This window comes from Canis aureus, chromosome 4, assembly GCF_053574225.1.
Source record: "Canis aureus isolate CA01 chromosome 4, VMU_Caureus_v.1.0, whole genome shotgun sequence".
Lineage (NCBI taxonomy): Eukaryota > Metazoa > Chordata > Mammalia > Carnivora > Canidae > Canis > Canis aureus.
In genome coordinates, this window is record NC_135614.1 from 20,658,040 (window position 1) to 20,683,605 (window position 25,566).

At 35.0% G+C, this 25,566-nt stretch overlaps 1 protein-coding gene across 7 annotated transcripts in view; it reads right to left on the reverse strand.

The window, feature by feature from the left end:
- CTNNA3 (catenin alpha 3) overlaps positions 1 to 25,566 on the reverse strand; it is a 1,688,099-nt gene that overhangs the window by 1,532,475 nt on the left and 130,058 nt on the right. For all 7 annotated transcript variants that reach the window (XM_077894689.1, XM_077894690.1, XM_077894691.1 and 4 more), the window contains exon 4: positions 14,399 to 14,565. In XM_077894689.1, coding sequence (XP_077750815.1) covers positions 14,399 to 14,565 — 167 coding nt within the window. The remainder of the gene's footprint in view (positions 1 to 14,398; positions 14,566 to 25,566) is intronic.

Genomic DNA, 25,566 nt, shown 5'->3' on the forward strand with positions numbered 1-25,566 from the left:
CCCATTTCTTAATTGGGCTATTAGGGTTTTTTCCTACTGAGTTTTAGGAAATAGTTCCTCCTATTTTTTTTATATTAATGCTTAGCAGATATATGGTTTGCAAACATTTCCTTCCATCCCACAGCCTGCCTTTTCACTATGTTGATTTTTTACTTTGTTATGCAAAAGCTTTTTAGTTTAATGTAGTCACACTTGTTTATTTTTGGTTTTGTTGACTGTTTTTAATGTCATATCCATAAAATCACTTCTAAGATCAATATTATGAAGTGTTCCCCTATGTGTTCTAGGAATTTTACAGTTTTAGATTTTATATTTAAGTCTTATTCCATTTTGAGTTGATTTTTGTGTGTGATGTAAAATAACAGTCCAATTCCATTCAGTTACATGTGGATATCCAGTTTTCCCAGCACAATTTGTTGCAGAGAAAATCCTTTATCAATTGTATATTCTTGGCATCCTTGTCAAAGATTAGTTGAGTGTATATGTATGGATTTACTTCTGGTTCTCCATTTTGTTCCATTGGTCTATAAGTCTATTTTTTATTCCAGTACCATACCATTTTACATACTGCTGGTTTGCAATTTATTTTGGAATCAGGAAGTACAATGCTTTTTCACTCTCAAAATTCATTTGGCTATTCACAATCTTGTGTGGCTTCATATGAACTGTAGATTTTTTTTAATTTGTTTTTTTTTAAATTCCACTAGGCTTTTAATAGGAATTGCATTGAATCTGTAGATTATTTGGGGTATTAGACATTTTAACAATATTAATTCTTTCAATCCATGAACACCAGATGCTCTTCCATTTGTATCTTCTGTAATTTCTTTCATCAGTATTTTGTAGTTGTCAGTATTGTAAGTCTTTCATCTTCTTGGTTTATTCACAACTATTTCATTCTTTCTGATGCCACTGTAAATAGGATTGTTCTCCTAATTTCCTTTTCAGATAGTTCATTGTAAATGTAAGAAATGCAACTGATTTTTGTATGCTGGTTTCGTATCCTACAACTTTCATGAATTCATTCATTAGTTCTAACAGGTTTTTTGGTGGAGTCAGGTATTCTATATATAATACCAAGTCATCTGCAAATAGAGACAGTTGTATTTCTTCCTTTACAATTTGGATGTCTTTTATTTCTTTTTCTTGACTAATTGCTCTCATTACGACTTCTAATACTATATTGACTAGATCAACATAGTTGGTGTAAAGTTGGCATCCTTGTCTTGTTCCTGATCTTCAAGAAAAAGATTTCAACTTCTCACTGTTAAATGCAATATTAGCTATTGATTTGTCATATATGGCCTTTATTATGTTGATGTACTTTCCTTCTACTCATAGTTTGTTGAGAATTTTCATCAAGAAAGGATGTTGAATTTTTTCAACTGCTTTTTTTACATCTATTAAAGTGGGCATATGATTATTATCCTTTATCTGTTAATGTGGTATATATCACACTGATTAATTTTCATGTGTTCAATCATCCTTTCACCACAGGTAAAACATAGTTGGTCACAGTATGCAATCCTTTTAATATACTGTTGAATTCAGTTTGTTAGTATTTTGTTAAGGATTTTGCATCTATATTCATCAGGGATATTCACCTCTAATTTTCTCTTATGGAGTCCATGTCTGGCTTTGGCATCAGAGTTCTGTTGGTCTCATAAAATGGGTTTGGAAGTGTTCCTTCCTCCTCAATATTTTGGAGTAGCTTGAGGACTGTCATTAATTCTTCTTTAAATGTTTTGTAGAGTTCAACAGTGAAGCCATCTGGTCCTGAGCTTCTAATTGTTGGGAAGTTTTTTATAATGATTCAATTTCTATAGAGTTATTAGTCTTTTTAGACTTTCTATTTCTTCACGATTTAGTGTATGTTTCTAAGAATTTTTTTCCTCTAGATTGTCAAATTTGTTGGCTTATAATTATTCATAGTAATCTCTTATGATCCTTTTTATTTTTATAGCATCAGTTGTAATGTCCCCTCTTCCATTTCTAATTTTGTTTATTTAAGTCTTCTCTCTTTTATTCTTAGTCTAGCTAAGGATTTGTCTATTTTTTAAAAAAGATTTTATTTTTAAGTGATCTCTACATCTAACATGGGACTTGAAATCACAACCCTGAGATCAAGAGTCACATGTTCTGCTGACTAAGCCAACCAAGTACTCCATGGATTTGTCAATTTTTTAACTGAGGTATGACTGACATATAACATTGTATTAGTTTCAGGTATACAACATGACTCAGTATTTGTACATTTTGTGAAATGATCACTACAATAAGTCTATTTAATACCTATCACCTCACATAGTTACAGAATTTTTTCCTTGTGATCAGAACTTTTATGATCCACTCTCTTAGCAACTTTCAAATAAGCAATGCAATATTATTAACTATAGAAAATATGCTGTCCATTATATTTCCATGACTTATTTTATAACTGGAAGTCTATACCTTTTGATTCCCTTCACCCATCTCTCCCACCCCATCCCTTCCTCTGGCAACCACCAATCTGTTCTCTGTATCTATGAGCTTGGCTTTTCTTTTAGTTTTTCTGTTTTTGTTTTCGTTGTTCTTTTGTTTTGTTCTTTTAGATTCCACGTGTAAGTTAGATTAGGTGGTATTTGTCTTTCTCCGACTTATTTTACTTACCAAGATGCCTTTGAGTTCCCATCTATGTTGTCATAAATGACAAAATTTTCTTCTTTTTAATGGCTGAATAATATCCAATTGTATATTTAGATCAAATTTTCTTTGTCCATTCATTTAGGTTGTTTCTATATATTGGCTATATAGATAATGCTGCAATGAACATGCTGGTACAGTAGTTTCAGTTCACATGGTTTTTTTTCTTTCAGCACTTTGAATATATCATCTCCCTCCTTTCTGGCCTACATGATTTCTGCTGAAAAATCCATTAATAATCTTATAGGAGTTCCCCTGCCTGTCATAAATCACTTTTCTCTTGTTGTTTTTCACTCTGTCTTTGACTTTTAAAATTTTGATGTAGATTTCTTTGGGTTCTTTTTCAGAGGTGTTTCCACCTATTTGAGATATTTTCAGTCATTATTTCTTTGAATAAATGTTCTCGTCCTTTTTAAATCTCTTCTCCTTCTTGGACTCCCATAAATGCATACATTAATCTGTTTAATATTATCCCATAAATCCTTTAAACTGTCTTGTTTATTTCTGTTTCTTTTGCTTCTCTGACTGAATTATTTCCAATGACTGGTCTTCAAGTTTGCTGATCCTTTTTTTTTTTTTTCTGATCCTTTTTTTGGCCTGATCTAGTCTGCTATCAAACCTCACTAGTGAATTTTTCAATTCAGTCATTGTGTTCTTTAGCTCCATGATTTCTGTTTGGTACTTTTTATATTTTCTATCTCTATGGAGATGTTTACTTTGTTTGTGCATTATTTTCTTGACCTCAGTGAGCATCCTTATGACTATTATTTTGAATTCTTTATCAGGTAAATCATATAAGTCCATTTCATTAGGATCAGTTTCTGGAGATTTACCCTAATCCTTTGTTTAGAACAACAATACCTGATTCTTCACTTTGCTTGGTTCTCTGTATTGGTGTCTGTATATTATACAGAGTAGGCACCTCTCCTAGCCTTCATGGACTGACCTCATACAGAAAACACCCAACAATTAGCTTCTACCCACCCTCTCTTTCCCTAGGGAGAAGCAGACTGCTATGGTTTTGCTCTGCTTCTTGTGCTGAGCCAGGGAAGTGAGGAATGAGCTGTGGTGTCTACCAGGCTAAACTACTCTCACCTAGATTATGCTAAATATAGCAGAGCTCCAAGAGTAGCAAGAAAGAAGCTAGTCCTCAGAGGTTCTCCCTCAGAAAAGTTGGAGTGCTGGGGCACCTGGGTGGCTCAGCTGGTTAAGCATCTGCCTTCAGCTGAGGTCATGATCTAGAGTCCTGGGACCAAGCCCTATGTCAGGCTCCTTGCTCAGTGGGGAGCCTGCTTCTCCTTCGCCCTCTACTGCTGCCCCTGCTCATGCTTCTGCATGCACTCACTTACTCTCTCTCTCTCTGTCAAATAAATAAATAAATAAATAAATAAATAAATAAATAAATCAAAAGAAGAAAGAAAGAAAGAAAAAAAGAAAGAAAGAAAGAAAGAAAGAAAAAAGAAAGAAAGGAAGGAAGGAAGGAAGGAAGGAAGGAAGGAAGGAAGGAAGGAAGGAAGGAAAGAAGGAAAGAAGGAAGGAAGGAAAGAAAGAAAGAAGAAAGAAAGAAAGAAAGAAAGAAAGAAAGAAAGAAAGAAAGAAAGAAGAAAGAAAGAAAGAAAGAAAGAAAGAAAGAAAGAAAGAAAGAAAGAAAGAAAGAAAAGTTGGCTTGCTGAACCATTAACCAACCCCTTCCCTCCATTAGGAGATGCTGAAGCTAAGGTTTCTTCCTGATTATATGGAGCTATGCCAGCAGCAGGGACTCCCATGAGATGTCCCAAATCTCCCTACTGAGTCAAGAACTGAGTACAAACTTACTGATTCTTCATTCAATTGAGCTTTCCACTAATTCACAAGGTCTCAAAGATTTGAGACCAAAGGTTTAAGCTGATACTATAAACCCTCCCCAAGAGATGTCATACAAACCTATTGATTCCTCTAATACTTATTCTTTTTTTTAAGTATAATTAATACAGTGTTATATTAGTTTCAGATGTACAATATAATGATTCAGCAATTCTATATATTTCTCTGTGCTTATCAAGATAAGTATACTCTTAATCTCCTTCTATTTCATCCATTCCCCCACCCACTTCCCCTTTGGCAATGAACAGTCTGTTCTCTGTATTTAAGAGTCTGATTGTTTGTCTCTTCTTTTGTTTGTTATTTATTTTGTTTTTTAGATTCCACATATGAGTGAAATCATATAGTATGCCTTTCCCTGACTGACTTATTTCACTCAGCATTATACCCTCTAGGTCCATCCGTGTCATTGCAGATGGCAAGATTTCATTTTTTGATGGCTGAGTAATATTCTATCATGTGTGTGTACACACATACATACACACACTACATCTTCTTTATCCATTCATCTATCAATAGGCACTTGGGTTGCTTTCGTATCTTTGCTATTATAAAAGAACGCTACAATAAACATGGAGGTACATATATCTTTAAATTAGTGTTTTTGTTTTCTTTGGTAAATGCCAGTGGTGGAATTACTAGATCACATAATATTTCTATTTTTAATTTTTTGAGTTCTCCATAGTGGCTGCACCAATTTGCATTTCCACTAACAGTGCATGAGGGTTCCTTTTTCTCCACACCCCTGCCAAAATTTGTTATTTCCTGTGGTTCTGATTTTAGCCATTATGAAAGGTGTAAGGTGATAACCCATTGTGATTATGTTTGACATCTGCCATAGAAGCATTTTTCCAGATATATCTCCCCAAGCAAGGAAACAAAAGTAATATTAAACTACTACATCAATACAAAAAGTTTTGCACAGTGAAAAAAATCAATAAAACGAAAAGGCAGCTTATTGAGTGGGACAAGATATTTGCAAATGATGTATCTGAAAAGGAGTTAACATCCAAAATATGTAAAGACTTATACAACAACTCAGTACAAAAAACAAATAATCTGATTTAAATGAGCAGAGAACATAAATAGACATTTTCTCAAAGAAGATATATATATAGCCAACAAACACATGAAGAGATACCTAATATCACTAATCATCAAAGAAATGAAAATTAAATCCTAATGCTTATTTCTTGAGGCTTTCCAAATATATCTGTCTTATTTGCTCTCATGAACTCCAAACATATCTTTTAGTATCTATTACCTTTCATATGTGCCTTGAGTCCAGTATGTCTAAAACCCATAAACTACCTCTCTTCTATATAAAACTTAAAACCCAGTGCCCAAACAGATTACTAAAAGGCCACTTGATGCTTCCCTTTCCATCTGACCAGATTCCAAACACTTTCCAAATTGTATTCTGCCTTCATCTCTCTCATTCATTCTCTATCCCACCCCATCATTTCACAACCAGATGACAACACCTAATTACTAGTCTCTCTGTCTCCACTCTGGCCCCCTACACACTGCTGCCAGTGTAATAGTCCTTACATGCAAATCTACTTATATTCATACTTAAAATTTTTAATGGTTCCCCCTTAGCTTTCAGACCATAAACTTTTTAATTTAGCACACAGGCCTTTCACAAGTAGGCCTATGCCTATCTCTCCACCTTCAACCCTTTTTCATTTTTAAACATTTTATTTATTATTTTATGGGGTTTTGAGATCCTTAATAAATTCTGGATATAAGCCATTCATTATATAAATGATTTGCCCATATAGTCTTCCAGTCTGTGGCTTGTCTTTTCATCTCTCTCTCTCTCTCTCTCTCTCTCTCTCTCTCTCTCTCTCTCTCTCTCCCCTCTCTCTCTCTCTCTCTCTCTCTCTCTCCCTCATGGTTGACATTCAGTGTTACATCGTTTGAGGGATATAACATAGTGATTTTTGACCTCAACCCTCAGAAGGCTTACAGGTTTTTGAGTATGTACTGCTCCTGCAGTTAAAATGTCTCTTCCTCCACCTTCTTTGTCTAGTTAACTCTCCAAACTTGGCCATGCATTATTCACTCAAAACACTTTCCGTATAAAACTGCCATTACACCTATGTAACACCTTATACGAACACATTAATTTATGCCTTAAATTCCAGGAGAAAAGAACTGTGGTATTACTTTTCTAAACTTGAATCCCCAAACACAGTAGTGATCATCACAGAGTAGTGCACAAAAACCAATTATTTGCTGAATGGATTAATTAATCAAATTGGAGCTACCTAGAATGATGCTGGTCCTTTTTAAAGTTAAATTTTTACAAGGTTTAAATTTTCTTTGTCCCTAAAATTTTCAATATAAAAGTCAGCACAAATCCGGTGATTTGTACCTTATTAGTCTCCATTTTCCACTTCCTTCCATTCTGTCTTCAATACCAGTCTAGTAACCTGATTTTTCTTAAAGCTTAATATCTTCTATATATTTTGCCTAGGATCTTCTGCAGGATAAACTCAGGTTCTAATAGCTCTTAAAAATACAGTAATTTCTCTCTTTATAAGCTGCTGATATTTTTAATAAGAAAAAGTTTTTAGAAAGTCTTTTTGCAGGTATACCTGCCTTTTAATAATCAAGAGTGGCTTCAAAAAATCTCAGCTAACAATACAGTAGTGTGTGATTTTTCTGTCAGCATTACAAATATTCTTCACATTCAGAATCATTTGTTCAGTGTAGAAAAGCATTATAGCAATCTGTGTAGAAAATATTAAAGATGTAGTTCACACAAGAAGTTATTAAATACCAGGCCCATTTCTTATAATGACAATAGTCTATTTCCTAATGCAAAGGTACCCATATTTCCATTTTAAAAAATAAAACTCTAGTATAGTAAATGGAAAAAGCTGAAAAATTCAACTCGGGAGTCAAATTTATTTCCCTTCATTTTTTAGGAATAAGGGCAATATTGCACTGCAAGAGTCAAAAGAGCAAGGTACCATGGTGGCAAAAGGTAGGACAGGAAGACGAAAGAAAATGAAAGAGAACACCAGTTCTTGCCAGGTAATTTATATATCATTTAATCTTTATAAGATCCTTTCAAAGTATTCAGAGTAAGTTTATTATCCTTATAGCTCAGAAAAAGAAACCAAGGCTTACAGATTTTAACTTTCCCAAATTCACCCAGCTAATCAACACCAGAGCCAGGATTCAAGCAAGGTCTCTCTTCTGCCAAAAAAGAATGGTTTTTTTCTCCACATTGTCCTGACTCCTAAAGAAAGCAAGAGATATATCCTAGCCAATTTCATCTCAAATAAAATTGACCCTTATAAAGTCCAGATGTCAATAAAGTAAGATGTGGTATCCTCAGAAGTACAAATAGTAAAGTTCAAAAAAAAAAAAAAAACCAGTACCAAAAAAGAAATTTCTAAATTCCGATAGAAAATTATGAACAATAGTGGTAATAAAGCCAAACTGCTTTCCCAAGTTTCTATAATTAATTTAATATTGAAAGATCATCATTCTTTTCTCTATCCTCTCTTACCTTGGATTTGGACCTATTTCCCAGAGAAGAAAACATATTTTCTTAAGGAACTATATGATTTTAAAATTGCCATATCAGGAATCTTTGATGTACTTCATTATATAACAACTCTGTTTGGGCTGACACTACTTTCTCTATTGGGAATTACTCAGTGAACCATGTTTGCACTAGTTGGTGATCTTAGTCTATGTCCTCATAAATGCTTGATTATAATTGCATCTCTGGGGGCAGTCTCAGTGGAAACAAGATAATTTAATAGAGATAAGAAAGCATAAAGAAGTCAGGAAATGTATAGCTATAGACTATGAATCAAGAATTGAGTAATATATCGTTGACCTGACATCTAAAAGGAAATATACCACAATAGGGATGAAAAATTCTGTAATTTAGAAAAAAAAATCATTGTAAGGAAGAAAAGAATAAGACAACATAAGAAGACATTGTGATAGCTTGAAGTCTGGTATTGTCATGCTACTAGCTTTGGTTTTCTTTTTCAATATTCCTCTGGCTATGCAGGGTCTATACAAATTTTAGGATTATTTGTTTCAGCTCTGTGAAAAAGATCTATGGTATTTTGATAGGAATTACATTGAATGTGTAGATTACTCTAGGTAGCATAGACATTTTCACAATATTTATTCATCCAATCCATGAGCATAGGATATTTTTCCATTTCCTTGTGTCTTCCTCAATTTCTTTCTGCCTTCGGCGTGGGTTATGATCCCAGCGTCCTGGGATTGAGCCCTACACTGGGCTCTCTGCTCAGTGAAGAGTCTGCTTCCCCCTCTCTCTGCTGCTCTGCCTTCTTGTACACACATTCTCTCTCTCTCTCTCTCTCTCTCTCTCTCTGTCAAATAAATAAAATCTTTTTTAAAGATTTTAAAATGTAGCACGGAATTATATAAGAGTGTTGGGGGAGCTCAAATTAAGCAGAAGATTGTGTAAAATAGTAAGATACAATTGGAAGAGAGAAGAAGCTGGCTTTTTCCCATTACATTCCAAACAAGAGCAAGAAATTTAAAAAGTTGCCTACTTCTTTTGAAAGAAGAGTGTGTGTCCAGAAGAAGAAAGCTATACCTATAAAGTTGATTCTCTCCCCCTAAAAATCATCTATAATACATTATTATATAGTAGGATGTTATGAATATATGTATGTAAGAAAGAAGAGAGATAGCTGGCTACAGAATTCTTCTTAGGGAAAAAATTATCTATGCTGAGGAAAATACTTTAAGGAGTACTTTAAGGTAGAGACTGATATATGAGGGCACAAATTAGCAGAAACACTGCATTCAAATGAATAGGAATTTAAGGGTGTGAGGGAGAACTAAGGAGAGTAGGTAGGGAAAAAGGAGGTAGAAGAGTAATGAGATTGCTAATGAAGTTGCTAAAGATTTTTGAAGATTTCTAATATACAGATTGGAGCCACTTGGAAGACAGTGTTATACTACAGGACCCCCTCCCTTTTACCTTCCTAAATTTCTATAAGGTTTGCCATATACACAAATATGCCTGGCCTGGGAGTTTTGGACTGTGTGTGTGTGTGTGTGTGTTCACGCATGCACACGCGCATGCACGTGTGTATGTCAAAATCAAGGGGGGAAAGGTCAATTTCCAATTATAGATTAACATACTATAAAATAGGGATAGAAAGACCATTCATAAACTAAAGTAATTCAGTGAAAGCAAATTCTTGGAAGCAGAGATGGGTCTGAGAATATGAACCCCAGAGAATTTGCAGAAATCTTGGGGAGAACATTATAGTTGATAGGACATAGAATTAGGGTTCAAGCCAATTATAGCTGAATTTTAAGGGCAAGAAGCTCCCAGGAGACAAATGATTTACAGCCATAAGTATGCAGATTGTGAGTGATTAAAAAATGAATGTCAAAAAAAGACATAAAAAGAAAGAAAATGAATGAAAGCAAGCAAGCAATAGTCACTTGGAACTCCTACAGGGTTATTAAAAGTAAGTCATGCCAAGCTAACCTCATGCCCTTTATAACTGGTGTTACTAGACAGATAAATCCACAATGCCACAGATAATACATCTTGATTTCAGCAAGGCCTTTCTTTAAGAAAGTGCTTAATAATAAAATAAAGAACATGGTTTATACAGTAGCCTAATAAAGCAAGTTTGAAGCTCAATGACTTGACTCAAAATGTGTTAATGTTTGATTGATGTTATCTGCAAGGAAAGTACATTACTGTTTTCCATGTCATTAAACAGTTTTTCATGAATAACTTGTTTTTGAAAAATCTGAAAATGATACCAGGTTAGGAGGTAAAGACAAAATCAAAAGTCAAAAAGATCTGAATGGACTATAACAAAAACCAGAATTAACAGGATAAAATTTAATGAATATAAGTTTAACACCTAACTTTACATATAAAAAAAATAAAACTAGTATCAGAGGAAGATCTGAATTGAGTAGTTTTGAGTTAGAGACTTGGAGGTTTTAACTGCTCACAAAATCAGTATGAACAAACAGCATGACAAGGCTATCACAATAAGGTAAGATAATGTTAGACATTAAATCAAACAGGTAATTGAGTATATTATGGAATGTACACAACAGGGATTTTGTTTATATTGCATGATGTTTTGATTTCAGTATTTTATGGGAATTACCTATAATCCAGAATATGAATAGAAAAGGATTTACCTAGACAAGTTTAGGGACTTCTCTTTCTTATATTGGCAAATTAATAATTTAGTCCAATCCTCTTGCTTAAGAAAACTACGATTGATGAAATGTAAAATATTTTGTCTTAAAAACATCTAAGAGCTAACAAAACAGAAAGGAATTTCTTGATATGAGTTCCAGAAAAGGTAACGTTTAGGACACAAAAATAGCCATTCACATGAAAAGACAGGACACTATTAGCAAAAAAAACAGTGAGTCCAGACACTAAAGTTTCCAAATTTTAACTAAAATAAATGTATTTACCATGTTTTAAGTACCTCAATATCAAAATTGAAAATTTCATCAGGAAACTGAAAATCATACAAGATATGGAAATTCAAAAGTATTCAGAATAGTCTAAAACTGTCATATTAGGAATATTCCAGGGTCAAGAAATTTTTAGCCTAGGTAAGAGAAGACGTAAGTCCAAAGGATAAACATCAGTTATTTGAAAAATGTCTGTTATTATTACTTTGGTTCTATGTTGCTCAAGAAAGCAAAACTAGAAGCAGTAAATGGAAATAGCAGAAAGACATCTTTAAGCTCTGTTTAAGCTAGAGAAAAATATCTCTAACAATTGGAACTGCCCAAAGTCAGGTTCATCATCTCTTAGAACTGAGACTGTTATTACTGTTAGACAGTTATGTATTGCACATTGTACTGTAGGAAAGAGTCTAATCTACATCAATAAGATAGACTATAAGGGCACTCACATTTCTCCTCTATAATTTTTAATTCAAATGGAAATTTAATATAACCATAAATACTATTATAAATATGCTTTGGGCTGCCTGGGTGACTTAGTTGGTTAAACATCTGACTCTTGATCTCAACTCAGGTATTGATCTCAGGTTCAGGCCCTGCACTGGGCTCCACACTGGATGTTAAACCTACTTTTAAAAAAAAGAAAGAAAGGAAAAAGAAATATTCTAAATCACTAATTCCCAAAGTATGGTCTGAGAAAGCTCCAGGATTAACATATTATAAAAGAGTCCTGGGATCCCTGGGTGGCTCGGCGATTTAGCGCCTGCCTTTGGCCCCGGGGCCTGATCCTGGAGTCCTGGGATCGAGTCCCACATCGGGCTCCTGGCATGGAGCCTGCTTCTCCCTCTGCCTGTGTCTCTGCCTCTCTCTCTCTCTCTCTCTGTCTATGATGAATAAATAAAATCTTAAAAAAAAAAAAGTCCTAAGGTTAAAAAATTGGGGAAACTCTGAATTAAGCAAAATTAAATGCATTTCGTTGCATCAATATTTCTCACCAACTTTAATGTGCTTATGTGCATCAAAAATATTCAGAGAATTTCTATATGCAGCACTAACCATTAAAAAAATCCTTTTTTTCATGTTGTACATTTATAATACAAACTCTGCAGAATACTCTGGGGTGGGGGGAATGTTGACCCAAATAATCCTAATCTTGATAATATAAATAAAAATTCAGTTTGTCCATTTTTGTCAAGAGAATTGAGTTAATGATACAATTTAAATATAAATTTTTCATGAGGATGAAATAATGAAACACTATCACAATTTACCACAAAAGGTTTTCCCTTTTTCTTGATATGGAATCATTGCTGTACTACACACACTGATAAGTGTCATAAATGATGTAGCCTAAGCTGAGTTACCAATAAATGTGGGAGAGACTAGAGTTAAGAACACTCCTTTCACCCCTCCTCCTGACATACTTAAATAATTTAACAACCTGTTATAGGCTCTTAAATTGTCTAAACATTTCTGAAAGGTATTTATAGTTAAGGCCATCCTAACCCTTGGAATACTATGTTCCAAAAACGGGTTTTTTTCCCCTACTGCCTTGAGCAAATTTCTTAAATAAATATGCCCTAGTCTATCTTCAAAATAAAAATCATTATCATAAGGCTGTTGCTGAAGATTGAATTACAGGAGATAATCTAGCACAGTGCTTACCACATTATAAAAAGTTAATAAATACTAACCATAAAAAATAGTACTTGTTTTGCTTTGATCTTCAATTATGTCCTGCACAAATCAATGGAACAGGATTTAAAAAAGCAGAAATGGGCCAACAACTATATGGTCAACTAATCTTTGACAAAGCAGGAAAGAATATTCATTGGAAAAAAACTCTCTTCAACAAATGGTATCGGGAAAACTGGACAACTGCAGAATAATGAAAGGATCACTTTCTTACACCATACACACACACACACACACACACAAAAAAAAAAAAAAAACTCAAAATGGATGAAAGACCTAAATGTAGACAGGAAACCATCAAAATCCTAGAAGAGAACACAGGCAGTGTTCGGCCACCGCAACTTCTTACGAGACGTATCTCCAGAGGCAAGGGTACAAAATCAAAAATGAACCATTGGGACTTCACCAAGAGAAAAACCTTCTGTGTAATGAAAGAAATAATCAACAAACTAAAAGACAACCTACAGAATAAGAGAAGATATTTGCAAATGACATATCTGATAAAGGGTTAGTATCCAAAATCTATATAGAGCTTATCAAACTGAACACTCAAAAAACAAATAATCCAATTAAAAAATGGGCAGAAGACATAGATATTTTTCCAAAAAAGACCAACAGATGGCCAACAGACACATGAAAAGATGTTCAATGTCACTCATCATCAGGGAAATACAAATCAAAACTGCAATAAGCTATCCCCTCCCACCTGTCAAAATGGCTAAAATCAACAACTCAAGAAACAGCAGGTTTGGCAAGGATGCAGAAAAAGGGAACCCTCCTGCACTGTTGGTGAGAATGCAAACTGGTGCAGCCACTCTGGAAACAGTATGGAGCTTCCTCAAAAAGTTAAAAATAGAACCACCCTATGACCCAGCAATCCTACTACTAGGTATTTACCCAAAGAATACAATACTAATTCAAAGGGATATATGCACCTCAACATTTATAGCAGCATTATCAATAATAACCAAATTATGGAAAAAGCCCAAAATGTCCATCAACTAATAAATGGATATAGATTTGGTCTGTAAATACAATGGAATATTAGTCAGCCAAAGAAAAGAATAAAATCTTGCCATTTGCAACAACATGGATAAAACTAGAGGGTATGATGCTAAATGAAATAAGTCAGTCAGAGAAAGACAAATACCATATGATTTCACTCATATGTGGAATTTAAGAAATAAAACAAATCAACAAAGGGGGAAAAAAGAGAGAGATGCAAACCAAGAAACAGAGTCTTAACTGAAGAGAGCAAACTGATGGTTAGCAGAGGGATGGTGGGTATGGAGATGGGAATTAAGGAGTGCATTTGTGTAAAAAAAAAAAAAAAAGGAATGTACTTGTGATGAACACCAGGTACTGTATGTAAGTGTTGAATGACTAAATTGTATGCCTGAAACTAATGTTACACTATATGTAAACTGGGATTTAAATTAAAGCTTTAAAACATTTTTATATTTTTAAGTTTTAAAAAATAAAACAAATGAATAAACAAAATACTAACTTCTGGCTTTGTTCTTTTGAAGTATATAAGAGTTGCACAATCCAATCAAGTCAGCTTCTGCTGGGTGACATTAAGAAATGAGGGCGAGTCTGGGATGGCACTTTAGGATTGATGCCAGTTTCAGAAAATGGAATTAGAAGTGAGAACACCACCAAGGTAAACTAGCCATCTTTTACTTACAGCTGACACGTGCTGCAAGAGACACATGACATCTATCATATCTGCGAGGATAAGGAGTCTGGTAACTGCAGCCAACAAGGCACGGGCAGCTTGAACCACAGCTTCCCTTTTGGGAAGATAACAGGGATCATCTGCAAATCTCTCAGCTGATACTTTCAGAGTTTCACCTGAAAAACACAATCCAAAATATTATACTTTAAGTTTCAGCTATACCTGTTAAGCATTTATAAACCTAATTCCAAATACATTCTATGACTAAACATAATATTAAAATAGTGTCAGTTACACTAGAACATTGTCTCTTAATAAACAATGGAATTTAAAATCAACATTTGTTTTTGATAAATGCTCTGGAGTTTAGGAAGCATGATACCATTTTCCTGCAAGAGAACTATGCTCAAATGACTAGCAACATCTAGCAAAATTGCTGTCAAGTTCTGCATTTGCTGAATCTCATTTACTGTGAAAGGTTTCATTACTAAGACTTCAATTGGAAACAATCTTGTTTATAAAAGTAATAAATCTTCATTGAGTTACTTTCCAAGTCAGTGTTAGAAAGAACTAGCCTTTGATACAGGAACTCTCTGATAAAAGTTTAACATAGGCAGATTTATTCTATAACTAAGTTTAGAACTAAGTTATAAAAATTATATTTCATAGTACATAATTGTTAGAGAAATACACCTACAATTTTCAAGATTTTTTCATTGAAAATACATTTCATGACAAAAGAAATGTGTACTCATCCATTTTATAAAAGTTCACAATTCAAGGGCACCTGTGAGGTTCAACGGTTAAGGATCTGCCTTCAGCTCAGGTCATGGTCCCAGGGTCGTGGTACCAAGCCCCATATTGGGCTCCCTGCTCAGCAAAGAGTCTGCTTCACTCTCTCCCTCTGCCCCTCCCCTCCACTTGTGCTCTCTCTCTCACACTCTCTCAATAAATAAAAACAAAAAAGTTCACAGTTCAGAAGGGTATAAAATGAAAAAGTTCTTCTTTATCCCTCTCCAGTAACATAATTGTTAAAGAATTATCATATCCACTACTTTTTAAGTTTTTCAATTTGAACTTATTATGAAAACAATATGTGCTCATTACTTTTAAATAATTCTCCATACTGAAGAGTATAAAGTGAAAAAAATTCTTTATGAAGTCTCCATATGAGTCACTCAAAAATATTCACTGAATTCTTGTATATCCACCCAGAAATTTTCCACGAATGTATGTTTTATTGTGCATATGTATATATGTATATTTATATGTATAAATTTGTATATATAGATTTATGTATATATTTAAATCTATTTTTATGAATATGTTCACATATTCATATATGTTAATATATAAAGAAAGATTTTCTGTCATAGGAAAACAGAGACATTTTATATGTTATAAATGGAACATACAAAAGATACAGGTATAGATCCTTTTCACAAATATTATCATACTATAAAAACTTTCTATAATTTGCCTTTTAATTTATCAATTTATTTTCTTTTCACATTGGGATGGATATAAGTGACCAGGAAACATTAAAAGATGCATAGTAATAACAATACAGGTTCTGAAGCTGTTCTGCTTCAGTATCTGCCCTACTACCTCAAACAAGTCACTTAACTTCTTTACACCTTATATTTCCTCTAAATAGATCTAATAATAACAGTACCTATTATTTTTATGAAAATTAAATAAGAACAGAGCTTTGAGCTTAGTAAAGACTTGATAGGCAGTTGTTCTTTTTCATACTTGAGTAAAGTTACATTTTATTGATATACTATAACTTATTTTACCAGTCCTCTATTAAATACATAAATAATTTCCAACTTTTTCCTACTTCAAACAGTACACAAAGAATGACACATATCTTGCATGCACGAACAAATTAGCTGGAAGATAAATTCTTAAAAGTAGAACTGCTAAGTCAAGAAGCAAGTGAATTTTGTTTTCATATATATATTGCCAAAAACTTCTCCAAAACACAGCCATCTCACCAACAATAAAGGGTTTGTCTTATTTACTCCATTAATATTTTAGTTTTTATTTATTCATGAACTTCAGCATAATAAAAATGAAATGAATTATTTTTATTAAATATAACAAAGAATATTGTTAATAATGGACAAAATCTGTGAAGAGGATCTGAGATTGTCTCAACATGTTAGTATACCACCTTTAGTTCTCTTAGCAATATGAAGTTAGGAATTTGAACTATTAAGTCAGACACTTTTAAGGTCAAATTCTCGTTAGCCTCTTCTAGCTCTGAGACCTTGAGTGCTTGAATACTTTCAGCATCCTCACCTAAAGGAAAAGGATAGAAATATTACTTATCTCACAGTGTTTCTGAGATGGTTAAATGAGATATAATTCCTAATACGCATTTAACACAGTATCTGGACTTGGGAAGCACTCAACAAATAGCTCTTATTTTCTCAGGAAATTTTTTAGTAGAGTTGGTAAATTTTTAAGACCAGGAAATGGTGATTTTTATGTATTTCTCTGCAACTCGGAATTTCTGCAAGGAGACTGAAAAACTAAAGTGACCTCAGAAATGTAGAGAGCAGATGAATTCCCACAAAAAGATTATCTTTTCTTGTCATGATTCTAAATTGTAAAGTTATGACAGCCTTTAGATAATACTATCTTTGACTTCATATACTAAAACTAAATATACATTAAAAAGAATTATGTGTTCTTGACTAAAAATGTTGGGATGTTGAACAACTGGCTGAAGAGTCATACTCAGGAAAAGATCATTTAAACATTAAAGAACTATTACAACATTTGTCTCCATTAAGGTAATATGAAGAGAAAACCAAGTAACACTGTTGGGAGAAAAACAGTTACTCCTGAGATACATTAACAAAGATGCTATAAGTAAACTTCCTATTACTGGACTCATTATCCTCCCTTCCGTACAAAACTCTCTACCTTTTTTCAGCTTCAGCTCAAACTTCTGGTCCCAACATAAATATCACTTTCCTCAATGAAACCTCAGATCCCCCATTACTAAGGGAGGTCTCACAGTAAGATTGTAGGCTTCCTATTATAGCTAAAAATCTTGGTTTACTATAATGGCTTGTAACAAAGTCTGTCTTTAATTCTATTTTTTGAAGTTTTTCTTTAAATTCTAATACTTAACATATAGTGTACTACTGGTTTCAAAAGTAGAATTTAGTGATTTATCACTTACATATTACACCCAGTACTCACCACGACATATGCTCTCCTTAACATCCATCACCCATTTAGCCCCTCCCTTGCTTACCTCCTCTCCAGATACCCTCAATTTGTTCTCTATAGTTAATAGCCTCTTATGTTTTGTCTCCCATTCTTTTTTCTTCCTCTCTCCCATGTTTATCTATGTCTTAAATTCCACATATGAGTGAAATTATGTAGTATTTTTCTTTTTCTGAATGACTCATTTCACTTACCATAATCTAACTCTATCCACATCATTGAAAATAGCAAGATTTCATTCTTTTTGATGGCTGAATAATATTCCAGTGTGTGTGTATGTGTGTGTGTGTGTGTGTGTGTGTGTGTGTGTGTGTGTGTATACCACCTCTCCTTTATCCTTCAATCAGTTGATGTATATTTGGGCTCTTTCCATAATTTGGTTGCTGTTGATAATCCTGCTACAAACAATAGGTGCATGTGCCCCTTTGAATCAGTATTTTTATATCCTTTGGGTAAATACCTAGTAGTACAATTGCTGGATCATATGGTAGTTCTATTTTTAACTTTCTGAGGAAACTCCATACTATTTTCCAGAGTGGTTACTTTTTCCAGAAGGTAGGCATAGCATTTCACAAGTAGGCTTATGCCTACCTTCAATTCTTTTTAATTTTAATGTACTGTTGGATTTGATTTGTTAGTATTTTATTGAGAATTTTTGCTTTTGTGTTTATCAGGGTTATTGGTCTGTAATATTCCCTTTTAGTGGGGTCTTTATCTAGTTTTTGAATCAAGGTAATGCTGGCCTTGTGGAATGAGTTTGGAAGTTTTCCTTCCATTTCTATTTTGTGGAACAGTTTGAGAGGAATACGTCTTAACTCTGCTTTGTATGTTTGGTAGAATGCCCCTGGGAAGCCATCTGGCTCTGGACTTTTGTTTTTTGGGAGATTTCTGATTACTGATGCAATGTCTTTACTGGTTATGAGTCTATTGAAATTTTCTGTTTCTTCCTGTTTCAGTATTGATAGTTTATATATATGTTTCTAGGAATTTATCAATCTCTTCCAGATTGCCCAATTTGTTAGCATATAGTTGCTCATAATATTCTTGTATAATTGTTTGTATTTCTGTGGTGTCGGTTATGATCTCTCCTCTTTTATTCATGATTGTATTTATTTGGGTTTGGTGCTTTTCTTGCTTCTTGAGATAGGCCTGTATTGCTATGTACTTCCCTCTTAAGACTCTAAATCAAAACACTAATGAGAGTGGCTCTCATTAGTCAGAATGGCTAAAATCAACAATACAAGAAATAACAGGGATGCCTGGGTGGCTCAGCAGTTGAGCGGCAACCTTCAGTCCAGGGTACAATCCTGGAGTCCCGAGATCAAGCCCCACATTGGTCTCTCTGCATGGAGCCTGCTTCTCTCTCTTTGTCTCTCATGAATAAATAAAATCTTAAAAAAATTAAAAAGAACAGATGTTGGTGAGGATGTGGGAAAAGTAGAATCCTCTTACATTGTTGTGGGACCGCAAACTGATGCAACCAATTTGAAAAACAGTATGAGGATTCCTCAAAAAATTAAAAATAGAACTACCTTATTATCCAACAATTGCACTACTAGGTATATACTCAAAGGATACAAAAATACTAATTTGAAGGAATACATGCACCCCAATGTTTATAGCAGCATTAACAATAGCTAAATTATGCAAAGAACCCAAACATCCATGGACTGATGAATGGATAACAAAGTGGTGGAGGGGAGGAGTTAAGATGCAGAAAGGTAAGGAGACCTAAGGGTTGCCTCATCCTTTGAACACAGCTAGGTTAATATCAAATCATTTTGAACAACTAGGAAATCAATCTGAGGATTAAGAAAATAATCTGCACAATTGGAGGAAAAGAAAGTAGCAGATGCAAGGTTCAGAGACGTGAATTGGAAAAGAGAAAAGCTGCGGTACCACAGAGAGGAGGGATCCTTTTGTGCAGAGAGAAGTCAAGGAGAGAGGAAGAGAGCAGGAGCAAGCAGCATATAGGGTTTGTGCAAGATGCCAAGGTGTGGTGATCCCTTGGGTCACACTGGAAGACAATGTTTCCCTTCCTGGAGTACATTTGAAAGAGGGTATATTGCCTCTCGTAGGACAAGGCTGCTCCAAGTCTGCTCAGTAGTACAGCCGTTCAACATCAGGAAACAGAGGTATGCACAAAAGGCAGATAACCTGGTTGCAGCTTTTCACTGTGCTTCATCATAGACTCAACACACCTGGGCAGTTATGTGACTGCTTTTCTGGAACAGAACAGCACCAGGCACAGCACTGCGAGGCTCTTCTCCTCAGAAGGAGAGCAGGTCCATGCTTTGCCAAGTTCTCTAAGTTTTGGAGTTTTGAATCTCAGCCACTAGCCAGAGATAAAATAAAGGAGAACTGTGGTACCAGGAGTGCCCATGTCCTGGGCACAGACAGGTTGAGAGCAGAGATCTGATGAAAGCCTGGGACACAGGAAGGAAGGTAGTTCACTTTTCATATGGCCTCCTGAACAGTGGCAGCCATGAGTTTCCCTCCCTTGGACAAGATGGTGCCATCTTCCACCATGTTCCCTCCCACATAGTCAGATTTGAGAGAGAATTACAGTGCCTCCAGTGGAAGCTGGAGTAGCTTACATCAAACCCTGGACCCCTGTGCCCAGCAGGGGCATCTTTACTAGGGCAAGTCTGACTGTGAGCCAGTGCAGGAGGGGCATCTCCCTCAGAAGACCAACAGAGGTTTTCTGCATAGACTGCTCCAAAGCATCAGCTTCTGTTGTGGAAATAGAAGAGGCTTTCTTCTTCCCCCACCCCTTTTCTTTTTTCTTTGGAATCAGGCTTATAGTTTTTTGTTCATTGTTTCCTTTTCTCATTTTTTGGATCAGGCTTCTTTTTCTTTTCTTTTTTCCTTCTTTCTTTTCTTTGGAATCAAGCTTATAGTATTTTGTTTGCTTGCTTTTCTGTTCCTTTTCTCTTTTCTTATATCAGACTTTTTTTAAAAAATTGGGCTTATCTTAAATAAATAAAAACACACATAGTTAAAGGTCCAAACACTCCCCACTGTAAGCAAAGAGAAACTGCAGAGACTGACCTGTGGGAAAGAGCAGCTAAAACACAACAGCAGAATGTAAACAGCACACAACAGAAACACTTCCTAATGTGCAAAGCCCTCAGGAGCAGGAAACATAACAAGCTTTTATAACACACAAAAGACAGAAACCTAGACATAATGACAAGACGGAGAAATTCTCCTCAAAAGAAAAATCAAGAAGAAATCACAGCCAGGGATTTGCTCAAAATAGATACAAGTAATATATATGAACAAGAAATTAGAACAACAGTCATAAGAATATTGGTTGGGCTCAAAAGAAGCATAGGAGACACCAGAGAAACCCTGGCTACAGAGATATGAGACTTAAAAAAGAGTCAGGCTAAAATAAAGTGTGCTATAACTGAGATGCAAAAATAACTGGATATAATCACAATGAGGATAGAAGAAGCACAGGAATAAATAGGTGATACAGAAGATAAAATTAAAGAAAATAATGAAGGGGAAAAGAAGAGGGAAAGAAAACTATTAGATCACAAATACAGACTTAGGGAACTCAGTGATTCCACAAAGCACAATAATATCCATATCATAGGAGCCCCAGAAGAAGAGCAGGAAAAAGGGACAGAAGGTATATTTGAACAAATTATAATTGAGAACTTCCCTAATCTGGGGAAGGAAACAGGCATTCAAGTCCAAGAGGCAAAAGAACTCCTCTCAAAATCAACAAAAACAGGTCAATACCAAGACATTTAACAGTGAAACTTGTAAATACAAAGATAGAAAGAGAATTATGAAAGCAGCTAGGGACAAAATTCCCTAACCTACAAGAGTACACATAAGGTTAGAAGCAGACCTATCTACAGAAATTCGACCAGCCAGAAGAGAGTAGCATGATACATTCAGCATGCTAAATGGGAAAAAATATGGAACCAAGAACACTATATCCAGCAAGGCTGTCATTCAGAATAGAAGGAGAGAGGGGTGCCTGGGTGGCTCAGTTGGGTTAAGCATCTCACTTCAGCTTAGGTCATGATATCAGGGTCCTAGGATCAAGCCCCACATCAGGCTCCCCACTCAGTGAGCAGTCTGTTTGTCCCTTTCCCTCTGCCCCTTCCCCTGATCATTCTCTCTCTCTCTCTCTCTCTCTCCCTCTAATAAATAAAATCATTTAAAAAAAAAGAATAGAGAGAGTGATAAAGAGTTCAAAGACTAGCAAAAACTAAAGGAATTTATGAACACTAAACATGCTCTCCAAGAAATATTAAGGGATACACTTTGAGTGGGAGAGACAAAAGCAATAAAGACTGGAAAGGAACAGAGCTATAGAACAGCAACTTTACAAGTAACATAATAGCACTAAATTCATATCTATCAATAATTATTCTGAAGGTAAATGGACTAAGTGCTCCAATCAAAAGACATAGGCTATTAGAATAGATTTAAAAAAAAAAAACAAGACTCATAAATATGCTGCTTATAAGAGACTTATTTTAGACCTAAAGACAACTGCAGATTGAAAGTGAAAGGGTGGAGAACTTATCTATCATGCTAATGGACATCAAAAGAAAGCCAGAGTAGCCATACTTATATAATACAAACTAGATTTTAAAATAAAGACTGGGGGCAGCCCCGGTGGCGCAGAGGTTTAGCGCCACCTGCAGCCCAGGGCGTGATCCTGGAGACCCCGGATCAAATCCCACATCAGGCTCTCTGTAGGATGCCTGCTTCTCCCTCTGCCTGTGTCTCTGCCTCTCTCTCTCTCTGACTCTATGAATAAATAAATAAAATAAAAATCTTAAAAAATTTTAAAAAAATAAATTAAAAAAATAAAATAAAATAAAGACTGTAACAAGAGATGAAGAATGGCAGTATATCATAATAAAGGGGTTTATCCAACAAGAAGATCTAACAGTTGTAAATATTTATTTAGGGCCCCAACCTGGGAGCACCTAACAAACATAAAGAAACTCATAATAATATAATAGTTGTAGGGGATTTTAACACCTTACTTACAGCAATTGGCATATAACCTAAGCAAAAGACCGAAAAGATGCAAAGGCTTTGAATGGCACACTGGACCAGATGGACTTAAAAGATATATTCAGAGAATTTCATCCTAAACCAGCACAATACAAATTCTTTTCAAGTGCATATGGAACATTCTCCAGAATACATCCTATACTGGGTCACAAATCAGCCCTTAACAAGTACAAAAAAGCAGAGACTATATCATTAATATTTTCAGGCCACGATGCTATGAAACATGAAGTCGACCACAAGAAAAAAATCTGAAAGACTGCAAATACATAGAGATTAAAGAACAGCCTACTAAAGAATGAATGGTTTAACCAAGCAATTAAATAAGAAATAAAAAACATTTGGAAGTAAATGAAAATGAAAACACAAGAGTCCAAAACCTTTGGGATGCAGCAAAGGCAATTCTAAGAGGGAAGTATATAGCAATACAGGCCTACCTCAAGAAGCAAGAAAAGTCTCAAATACACTTTTTTTTATTTTTTTATAATTTAACCTTATACCTAAAGTATCTGGAAAAAGAACAGCAAATAAAGCCTAAACCCAGCAAAAGAAGGGAAATAAAATTGGAGCAAAAATAAATGCTATAGAAATTTTTTTTAAAAAAACACAGAACAGATCAATGAAATGAGGCACTGATTCTTTGAAAGAATTAACAAAACTGATAAGCCCTGAGCCAGACTTATCAAAAAGAAAAGAGAAAGGACTCAAATAAAATCATGAATGAGGAGCACCTGGGTGGCTCAGTCAGTTAAGCATCTGCCTTCGGCTAAGGTCATGATCCTAGGGTCCTGGGATGGAGCCCCATGATGGGATCCCTGTTCAGCAGAGGGCTTGTTTCTCCCTCTCCCTCTGCCTGTTGCTCTCCCTCCTTGTGTTCTGTCTCAAATAAATAAATAAAATCTTTTTTAAAAATAAATAAAAAATAGTGACGCCTGGGTGGCTCAGGGGTTGAGTGTCTACCTTTGGCTTAGGGTGTGATCCCAGAGTCCCAGGATCAAGTCCCGCATCAGGCTCTCCACAGGGAGCCTGCTTCTCCCTCTGCCTATGTCTATGCCTCTCTCTGTTTGTCTTTCCTGAATAAATAAATAAAATCTTAAAAATATATACAATTAGTTTAGAAGAAAGAAAGAAATCATGAATGAAAGAGGAAAGATCACAACACCACAGAAATACAAACAATTATAAGAGGAAAACAATAAGCAACAACATGCCAACAGATTAGGCAATCTGGAATAAATGGATAAATTCCTAGAAACATAAATTACCAACACTGAAACAAAAAGAAACAGAAAATTTCAACAGACCTATAACCAGTAAAGACATTGCATCAGTAATTAGAAATCTCCCAACAAGCAAAAGTCTAGAGCCATATAGTTTTCCAAGGGAATTCAACAAAACACTGAAGAAGAACCAATACCTATTCTTTTGGAGCTATTCCAAAAAATAGAAATGGAAGGAAAACTTCCAAATTCATCCTATGAGGCCAGCACTACCTTGATTCTAAATTCAAAGACTCCACTAAATAGGAGAATTACAGACCAACATCCCAGATGAATATGGAAGCAAAAATTCTCAATAAAATACTAGCAAATTGAATCCAACATACTTTTTTTTTTTAAGATTTTACTTATTTATTCATGAGAGACATACACAGAGAGAGAAAGAAGGCAGAGACACAGGCAGAGGGAGAAGCAGACTCCATGCTTGACGTAGGACTCAATCCCGGGACCCCAGGATCACACCCTGGGCCAAAGGCAGGCGCTAAACCACTGAGCCACCCAGGGATCCCCGAATCCAACATACTTTAAAAGGATTATTCACCACAGTTAAATGGGATTTATTCTGGGGCTGCAGGAGTGGTTCAGTATTCACAAATCAGTCAATGTGATAAACCACATTAATAAAAGAAAGAATAAGAACCATAGGAGCCTCTCAATAGATGTAGAAAAAACATTTGACAAAATACAGCATCCATTCATGATAAAACCTTTCAAGAAGGAACATAACTCACCATCATAATGGCCATATATGAAAGACCACAACTAATATATTCCTCAATGGGGAGAAACTGAGAACTTTTCCCTAAAGTCAGGAACATGACAAGGATGTCCACTCTCACCACTGTTGCTCAACATAGTACTGGAAGTCCTAGCCTCAGCAATCAGACAACAACAGAAAAAATAATAAAAGGCACCCAAATTGGCAAGGAAGAAGTCAAGCTTTCACTCTTCACAGATGACATGACACTCCATGTAGAAAATCCGAAAGCCCCCACCAAAAAATTGCTAGAACTGATGTATGAATTTAGCAAAGTTAAAGAATACAAAATCAATGTACAGAAGTCTGTTGCATTTCTATACACCAATAATGAAGCAGCAGAAAGAGAAATCAAGGAATTGATCACATTTACAATTGCACCAAAACCATAAGATACCTGGAATAAATCTAACCAAAGAGGTAACTTCAGGTACACTGAAGGAAACTGAGGAAGACACAAAGTAATAGAAAATATTCCATGCTCATGGATTGGAAGAACAAATATTGTTAAAATGTCTATACTACCCAAAGCAATCTACACATTCAATGCAATCCCTATCAAAATAACACCAGCATTTTTCACAGAACTAAAGCAAACAATCTTAAAATTTGTATGAAACCAGAAAAGACCCCAAATAGCCAAAGTAATTTGAAAAAGAAAAGCAATCTGGAGGCATCACAATTCCAGACTTCAAGCTATATTACAAAGCTGTAGTCATTGAGACAATATGGTACTGGGAAAAAAAAAAAAAACAGACACGTAGATCAACAGAACAGAAAAGAAAACTCAGAAATGAACCCACAACTATATGGTCAACTAACCTTTGACAAAGCAGGAAAGAATA